The 9,459-nt window shown below is 39.0% G+C and overlaps 1 protein-coding gene across 2 annotated transcripts in view; it reads right to left on the reverse strand.

Moving 5' to 3' along the window:
• The window catches only part of Ttn (titin), a 273,795-nt gene that overhangs the window by 91,372 nt on the left and 172,964 nt on the right, over positions 1-9,459 (reverse strand). For both annotated transcript variants that reach the window (XM_029536006.1, XM_029536008.1), the window contains 13 exons: positions 8,045-8,168; positions 6,952-7,218; positions 5,173-5,270; positions 4,118-4,286; positions 3,767-4,033; positions 3,396-3,662; positions 3,033-3,311; positions 2,531-2,939; positions 2,296-2,420; positions 1,923-2,189; positions 960-1,229; positions 568-870; positions 171-473 (listed from right to left, as the gene is read on the reverse strand). In XM_029536006.1, coding sequence (XP_029391866.1) covers positions 171-473; positions 568-870; positions 960-1,229; positions 1,923-2,189; positions 2,296-2,420; positions 2,531-2,939; positions 3,033-3,311; positions 3,396-3,662; positions 3,767-4,033; positions 4,118-4,286; positions 5,173-5,270; positions 6,952-7,218; positions 8,045-8,168 — 3,148 coding nt within the window. The remainder of the gene's footprint in view (positions 1-170; positions 474-567; positions 871-959; positions 1,230-1,922; positions 2,190-2,295; positions 2,421-2,530; positions 2,940-3,032; positions 3,312-3,395; positions 3,663-3,766; positions 4,034-4,117; positions 4,287-5,172; positions 5,271-6,951; positions 7,219-8,044; positions 8,169-9,459) is intronic.

Consider the following 9,459-nt stretch of genomic DNA (forward strand, 5'->3'; position numbering starts at 1 on the left):
TCAAGATAAGTTTATGAACTATGTGGGCACAGTCTTAGCTTTTACAGTTTTATTCTAAAATTTTTTGATGATCTACCTTTTATTAGATTAGAATTATTTTAATTAATAGATTTAATTCGTGGCTTACATGCAATGTTTATTTCCTTTCTGTTGTTGTTAAATGACGTTACCTATTGGATCAGCAACTTTGACAAAGGGTGTGGCTGCACTTGGTTTCCCAACTCCGATTCGGTTCTGGGCTCTGACACGGAAACTATACTCCTGTCCTTCAACCACATCAGTGACAGTTGCTGACAGGTCTTCAGCTCTTACGGTCATGGCAGTGTCCCATCTGATAGAAGTCTTATCTCTCAGTTCAATCACATAGTTTGTGATTTCAGCACCTCCATCGTACTCTGGTGGCTCCCATGTCAGTGAGACACCAAATCTATTCACGTCGGTGATGGTTACATTCAAAGGAGGGCCTGGAACATCTGAATGTCACCACAGAAGAAATACACATGAATTTGGGTTATGTTGTGGATAGACACAAAGCTAAGCTAGTTGGCGATCTACTTTAACACTTACCATATTTACTCCTTGCTTCTACAGGACTGTCAGTTTCTACTGGTTCTCCAGTGCCAACTCTGTTCCTGGCACTCACACGGAACAGGTACTCCACTCCACCTTTCTGTAGTCCAGTGACAGTGAACTCACAGCTGTCGGCTCGGTCAGTGACCAGAACCCAGGTCTTTCTCTTGATATCACGCCTTTCAACAACATAGCCTATGATTTTGCTCCCACCATCCGTTAGTGGTTCTTCCCAAGCAAGGCTCACTTCGCCATCAAATGTTTCTGTCACTTCTAAGTTACGAACTGGCCCGGGAACATCTGCAATTTGCACATCACAGAATTTTTAGTGGTGTTATGTCGTCAAGCTTGTGCTGGGCCAATCAGGTTTGAGTGATTCGGTGGCTTACCAATAACTTGTAAATTGATGAAGCCCTCTGCTTTCCCATGCTTGTTCTGAAGCACGATTTTATACCTCCCCTTGTCTTCCTTCTTGGCTTCTAAGATTCTGAAAGAAGTCTGCTCAGCTGTAGTGTCAACGGTTTTTGTAGACAGAGGTTCATTCTCTTTAAACCATTCAGCTTCTGCTTTGGGGTAGGCATCATAGGGTACCACCATTGTCAGAGGCTGGCCAGCATCGACCACCAGATCTTGATCAGCTGTCTTGATTTTAGGTGCAGCTAGTGAGACAGAGAACATGCACGCATGTTTGAGTTATGCACTATAGTCATGCTACGACATTGATTTTAACTATACATTTGATAAACATTATCATAACCACAGTAATTTCATAGCAGTGCATTCTGTTGGAGTTTATAATAGTTTTGTTGTTGTTGGTGGTGTTGTTTTACTCCAAACTATCAGTGTTTGGAAACAGTGGTTTGGTGAAGATGGCATACAATCATTCACATCCAGTTTTAGTTAAAAATAATTGCAGAGGACCTAGAATATGGTAAAACAGGTTTTGCTTTTCTTGTTGAAATTATTTTATAAAATATGTTTTTTGATAAAGTCCTGCATATTTAGTTCAGGATAAATCAGATAATTCTTGTGTACAATGGGACTTTTGGGGGAAAACCTATGCAGGTTTCATATTTAAAAGAGCCATAGGAGTTGTCTATCAGTAAAGCGAGGGACTCTTCTAGGAAGTCATGAGCAGCTTGTCCTGTGCCAGGACTAACAGTGGTTTGACATGTGAAGAGGCTGCTCACCACTTCCACTTTGTAGCTAAACAAAGTAGACTAGCGAACACGTGAGCCCAGGTTCAAGCCATACACTTTCACAAGGAGTGTTTTGCTGTAATTGTAAAGTCTGAAATTTACAGAGGTTTGTGATATGGGGAGGACACCACAAAGCAAAAGAAAGCAAGTTACCTGCTAATTCAAGTTTAGCCCTCGCTTCTTTATCTTTGGCAATAAATCTGTATTCGCCCTGGTCGCGTGGCTTAATATCACAAATCTGTAGCCTGTGTATCTTTCCTTCGCTCATCATCTGGTGCTTGTCACCCTGGACAACAATCATGTTATTTCTAAGCCATTGGACCTCCACTTTATCTTTGTTGAGCTCAGCCAAGAAGATAACATCTGCACCAGGGGCTTCAAGAATATCTTGAGGAGGCCTGATAATCTCAACTGGGATTTCTGGAGAGAAAAATGTAAAAATAAAAACAGATATGTGCTTGTATTTTTATCAGTGTTGTAAAAAATTGTCACTTGAGCTAGAATTATCCTTGAAACCAATACTAACCTTCTACAAAAAGTCTAGCTCGGGACTTGCGGTCCTCTACGCCACAAGCGTATTCACACTCATCCTCCAGCCTGCAGTCTTTTATGATGAGCCTGTGGATGCTCCCATCTTTCTCAAATTTGTATCTAAAGAAGAGATCGAATGATCAGTTAGCTTGTAGCATGAGTATTAGGCAAATGTGTGATGCCAAAGTACACACAGAACAACAGAGCGAGGACAGACACTTTTTGCATACTTTTTGCCTTCCTTGATTTCTCTTCCATTTCTGTACCATTTTACATTCGCTTTCTCTCTGGAGAGCTGGCAGGAGAAGACAGCGTCGTCAAACTCTGTGACCGTCTGGTCTTCCAGGTGCTCCACGAATTCTGTTGGGGCTTCTATGATGAGCAGCTCTGCCACGGATTTATCTTGTCCAGCAGTAACGATGTATTCACCTTCATCTGGGAAGCCACAGTCCTTGATGATTAGAGAGTGCTTGTACTTATCAATTCGGTATGATATACGGTTGTCAAAAGCCACTTCTTCTCCATTTTTGGTCCACTTCAGTGTCACATTGAGACGGTTCACCTTGCACCAGAATGTGACTGACTTCTTCTCCATTGTTTCAATATCTTTAAGAGGTTCAACAATCCTAAGATCTTCCTCTGTGGTGATAGAGAAAAACAAGGTTGAATTTAGTTGTTGGCATAATATAAATTGCTGGGGGGAAATTCTCTAGTGCCATGTGAGTCACATACCTTCTACTATTAGATTGGCTGCACTTTTAACATTTTCACCTCTGTGATTGGTTAAAGACACATTGAAGTTGGCTTGGTCATCTAACCGTGCATCTCTGATTCTGAGGGTGTAGACCAGGTCTTTTTGGAGAATGATGTATTTTGAACTATCAAATATGGCTTCTTCATTTCTGAACCATTTGGCTTTGGCACCTTCAGTATTGACTTCACAGTTGAAGACAACCTCTTGTTGTTCCTTCACCTTGGTGTCCTTAAGAGGAACTATGATCCTGAGTTTTTCTGTAAACAATCAAAAGACTTTGTAGTATGATGAGGGATCAAAACTACAGATCTAGCCCTCCAGTGGAGCAAGGACAAACTTACCAATGACTGTCAGGTGAGCTGCGGCTCTGGCAGCCCCAACCATGACTACATAAGTGCCCATGTCTTGTAATGTGGCATCCTTCACAACTAGGACTCTCTTTTTGCCATCGGCAATGATGTCATATTTATCTCCAGATTCAAGTGTCTGATCATCCCTCTTCCACTGAACTTCAAAGCTTTCCTTTGAGATAGTGCAGACAAACTCAGCCTTTTCTCCTTCAAGAATTTCAAGGTTTTGAGGTTTCGAGATGAATTCAGCGGCAAGTTCTGGAAAGAAAAAGTTGGAAGACAGTGAAAACATTGGCATCTGTATCTTAATACGGCAAGAATGGATGAAAGGAAGAAAATGCCCGTCACTGAGATTCTCGTACCCTGTACTTTGACTTTGCTGTCTGTTCGAGAACTTGGGAGTCGACAGTTGTAGCTGCCCGCATCCTCAAGCTGTGCGTTCTGAATGATCAAGATTCTCTTCCTTCCATCAGTAAGTATTTCAAATCTTCCTGTTTCGATGATCTCCTCATCCCCTTTGTACCAAATCACTTCTGCCCCAGGCTTGGAGACTTCGCACACCAGTTTGATAGTATCTCCTTCACTAACTTCAAGGTTGGCAAGATTTTTTGTGAAGACAGCTTCTTCCTCTGCAGAAAAGAACCGAGATGCAGTCAGTAGAACTGGAAGCTGGGGTTCCTGACTAGTGTGCTAAAGAAAGCCCTCACCCTCACCTAGGACTGTCAGCATGCCGGAAGTTCTTGCTGTCCTCACTTCACAGGAATATTCTGCTTCATCATTCAGTAGACATTTGTTGATGACAAGAATTCGTACTGCTCCCTTAGAGATGATGTCATACTTTTTGCCCTTTTTAATTTCAGCACCATCTTTAAACCACTGAACCTATATTTTAAGACAAATAGATTCCTTAAAATCAGTTTTTATGCTGTTCCTTTACATGGTATCCATGACATGAACTAGTATCCCAAGGGTTCTTTTAAAAATCAATCGCAAGACATTATAGTATATTTAAAAGAGGACCATAAATATTATATAATATGTATAAAGGAAGACAGAGAAAAATATAAATAAAAATTAAAAAATCAAGAATAAAGTTACCAAGTACTGTTGATCTGCTATGATACTCTTATCAATTATGGAAAAACAAATGATGGGGTTATGCAACTTTTGTGTCTAAGGGGGTCTTAGATATCAGACAAACCATCCCCACTGATGTGGACTGGAATTCTGTTTGGCAATAATAGTTCATGGCAACCAGAACTACTTAGCTGAGACATGGAATTACTGCCATTTGACTTTTTTTTTTTTAAATCTAAGAAAACATCAATTCCATGTGACTCAAAATAACAAATATCTTTTAAAAAAAAAGATTTATTTATTTATTTTATATATATGAGCGCACTATTGCTCTCTTCAGACACACAGGAAAAGGGAATCAGACCCCATTACAGATGGTTGTGAGCCACCCTGTGGTTGCTGGGAATTGAACTCAGGACCTCTGGAAGAGCAATCAGTATTCTTAACTGCTGAGCCATCTCTCCAGCCCAATAATAAATATCTTGAGTCCAGAATTTCTTATGTGACAGTAATGAGTGGCACTAAAGAGAACAATTATGTCAAGTCCATCTTTAATACTAGCATAAATTTAATCTAAAATGGAAGTCAGAAAGGCTTAGCTAGTTTCTTCTTTCATTTTGGTCAAAAGTAAACATAGCAACCTGATAATCAGACTTACTAATATTAATTAACACTTAATGTTGTTACTGACCTTCTCATTTTCTTTGGAAATTTCACACTCAAACCGAGCCGTTTCTTTTTCTTTAACTTGGAGGTCTGTGAGTGGTCTTAAGAATTCCACATGAGGAGCTGTAAGAGAATGATATTGGAATTCAAATGAGGCTTCTGCAAATTTATCCCAATATTTCTCTGGCATACGATAAGAAAAAGTGACTTTCTTTCTCTTTCTCCAAGACAGAGTTTCCTCTCTGTAGCCCTGGCTGTCCTGGAACTCACTCTGTAGACCAGGCTGGTTTTCAACTCAGAGACCTGACTGCCTGTGCCTCCTGGGTGCTAGGATCAAAGTTGTGTTCCACTTGTGTTCATGTTGATAGATTTCCACTGATTTTGAAATCCCTTGCAGCTTCCACTGGGAAGAATGCTTTGCTCTTGTTCTCTTTCTAGTTCTCATCGATTATGTCTTACTGTGCTACCAACTTAGTTCTTTCAAATTGGGACCCATCTCAGTTCTTTTGAATGATTACAGAAGCAAATGCCTTCTTTGTTTTGGTACTATACCAAAGTTGAAGGATAATTCTTTGTCAAAGGGAATACTTGTAAGGAAAGACACATCATTGTAAACCCAGTAGAATTCAAAGATAATAGTTTGAAGTATGTATAGCTACGAGGCACGAGTCTAATTGGAGCCACATATATCCAGCTTTTCATTTTTAACTCAGCTTTAAAGACTTCATATGCAAGCCAGGCATGTACTAGTGTGACAAACACTGTTCTGCACACTGGGCACTGATTCAGCTTTTATATCAGTTGGTTCATACATCTCCAGAAATCTGTCTGCCGCTGTGCAGGATGGAGAAGCCACCTCCTCGCCCTTCCTTCCATCTTTCAGAGCTCCTTAAGAAGCCTTTCCAAGCCAACCCTTCGTGATCATGGAGGCTCTCAGACCCATGCTAGCCGGAAGACTAGAAGATAAGCCACCACGGCTGAGCCTTCTCCAAGAGGAAGTAGACAACAAGGGGAAGAAACCCCAAGGGGCTACTCTAAAGGATGATATAGTAGAAGCACCCAAGCATGGCAGGAGTGACAGAGTACAAGAAGTTGGAAGCACAGTCAAAGCCACTAGGTTTTAGTTGTTGACAGATGAGAAGCAACAGAGCCAAACAAACACGGCACAAAAATGGACCACGAAAAAATGTGTTCCTGGACAAAGGAAAAAGCAAAGCAAATTAGCTAGCTAGCAGTTGGCATACTGAGAGAAGGGGCATCTCTCCACCAGGGGAAGAAGCGATAGTAAAAAAAAAAAAGAAGAAAAAAAAAAAACGACAGAGTTCTTCATTCAAAGAATCAGGACTCAAAGATCCTGGGCTTACTCAGCTTCTCATCCATCTTTACTCTCAGTTACATTATGTGATTGATCGTTACCATAACCCAGTTGCTCTCAAGTATGTTCCTATTCAAACAACTTTTCATTCTTAATTTTTTTTTTAGATATTTTCCAGTCCTGAAACTTCCAAGTGGAATCAGGGTTCTGTACTTCTCCTTGTGACTCATTTTGTTTTCATCTTTAGCAGGATAATCAGACAGTGGGTGTAACCCCATACAGACAAAGAGCGCAGCGGTGTAGTGAAAAGTGGTTGGTGTCTTTTCCAAGGCCAGACAGAGCACAAGGATGTTTGTAAAGAAACATGTGAAGTATCAGGTTAGGTCAGCATCCATACTGTGAGTTGTCAAGAGGGGCATGCATTGTGCGTGTTGGTTGTTTTTGGCTACAATGAGTTGCAAATGCCAAGTCCTGTGGAGGAATACTTACGAACAACATTCAGGTTACAGGAGGTCTTAAAATCTTTAGCATCACAAGTGTACGTTTTGATATCCTCTGGGGTACAACCATGAATAATGAGTTTCCTGACCCTGCCATCAGCAACGATTTCATACTTCTTGCTTTTGAGGATTTCTGTCCCATTTTTGAACCATTTCACTTTGGCATTTTCTCTGGATACTTCACACTCCAGTACTGCAGTGGCCTCCTCTTCGACCGTCTGGTCCTCAAGAGGTTTAGTGAACTCAACCGGGGGTTCTGAAAGAATCATACTTGTTAGCTGTTTCCCTTCACCAATAGTTCCAGAACTTTCTCTGATTCCCTCTGGCATCTCCGGGGTTGCTTCTGTCTCAGTTTGCTTGTTTGTAAAGCTATTTTTTGCTGAGATATTTTTCTTCCACAATGTTTGTCATTGATTGATACATACAGAGGAAAATAAACCACTGTTCTATGTTTGTTTGTTTGTTTGTTTGTTTCCCTTTCCCTAGCTATCCTGGAAACCCACTATGTAGATCAGTCTGGTTTCAAACTTGTGGCAATCCCCTGCTGATTGCAGCTTACAAGAAAAATAATATGAAGCATAAAGGATATAATGGCTAACACTGATTCATAAAATGGGCTGGTAATAATTTTAGCAGTTGTACTTAGAACTAGTAAAAAAATACAATAATAAAACAGGGACAGAAAGAATATGTAAGTATAAAACCCATGTTAGTTTTAATCCATCCTTCCTTCCTTCTCCCCCTCCCTTCCCCTCCCTCTCTTTTTATTTCTTTTCTGAGACAGGGTTTCTCTGTGTGGCCCTGGATATCCTGGAACTCACACTCTGTAGACCAGGCTGACTTTGAACTCACAGAGATCCACCTGCCTCTGCCTCCTGAATGCTGGGTTTAAAGGCATGTACTACCATTGCCTATATATTTAAAAAAAAAACCAACCTGTATTTTGTTATGCCAAAATGTAAAATTAGACTTTTGGATACTTGAGTTTAATAACCTGGTGCTCTCCCACAAAAACAACTAAGAGGTCACATTATCTGTGATTGTCTTCATTGTGTGTATTTAGGAATAAGCTTTCTAATTACCTTTCACAAAGAGATTGGCCTGAGTTTTGAAATCCTTTGCAGTTAGTTGGACTTCACCAGCATCTTCTAGCTTCACATCCCTCAGGGTGAGCGTGTGAACTCTTCCTTCTGAACGTGTCACCACCTAGTTGTTTTAAAGGAGTGGAGGTAACATATAAATGAAACTGCCAATCAGAATGGTATGTGTGTATGTATGTATATATATATATATATATATATATAAATAAAATGGTATGTGTGTATGTATATATATATGTATATATACACACATATATATATGCACACATATGCTATATACATATCATATATATATATATATATATAAATACATGTATACATATATATAAATTTTTAAAGTGACTTCAGCCAATAGTATCAAAAGTTTTAGGTACATTTTAGCCTTAATTATCATTATATAAGTATGAGGTGACCTTTTACATTGAACTTGCATAGACCAATTTCTATTTGTATTTCTGATCTTGTGGAAAAATACATGTAATTGTAAATATGTATGCATTTCTCTTTGGTTTCGGGGTTTGTGTGCAGAAAGAAAACATAGAAAAGCTAAAAGGAAAAGAAAAAAATGATTGACCACTGTAAGCTGAAAGTAGACTTTCTTTTTTTCTTTCTAAAAGTAAATTGTATGTTCTAAAGGAAAGGAAGTATATAAATACAAGCTGAAACTCTTCCATTGATTTTAGCAGTTGAATTTAATTTGCAAATGAATGTGATCCATGATTAAAGTAATTTGTACAATTTCTGAAGTTTGTTGTCATTGATGCTCAATCTCCCCTGTTTCCTGTGTTTGAGTGTTACTAATGGGAAAATCAGACCTCATTGGTTCTATTATGGTAGAATCATTCTTGAAGTAACGAGAAGATTGGTGTATATCTAGTTCTAGACTCTAAGAACCTCAAAAGTTCTGTCTTGTCATTGAGATTGGGTTTACACTGCTTAGAAGTATCCATTAAAACAGTTTAGAATTATGTCAGTTTTTCTGGTGAAATTATTTGTATTTATTTTGTTAGTAGTAGAAGAAAGAATCAGGAATCCAGTTTCTCTGAAAATTATTTTCCTCAAACAAGAACATGGCACAGCTATTCATATTGTCCTTAATACTGAGAACTACTAACACAACTGTAAAGAGCACTCAGCCAGGGCACAGTAGTTAAGACCTAGCCTAGGTACCCAGCTGCTACTTATGAGGACAGGGGGTCTGAATGGGACTTTAAAAAAAATGTCTGACTTTGAATTTTGACCTTTGGCTTATAACTATTTAAAATAAACTTCAGTTTCTAACACATGCACAAGTATTTGATATCTATTAATGCACTGATTTGCCATCTGAATTATTCTGGGACACACATATATATATATATACATATATATATATATATATATATATATATATATAT

This window comes from Mus pahari, chromosome 3 (genome assembly GCF_900095145.1).
Source record: "Mus pahari chromosome 3, PAHARI_EIJ_v1.1, whole genome shotgun sequence".
NCBI classification, from domain to species: Eukaryota; Metazoa; Chordata; class Mammalia; order Rodentia; family Muridae; genus Mus; species Mus pahari.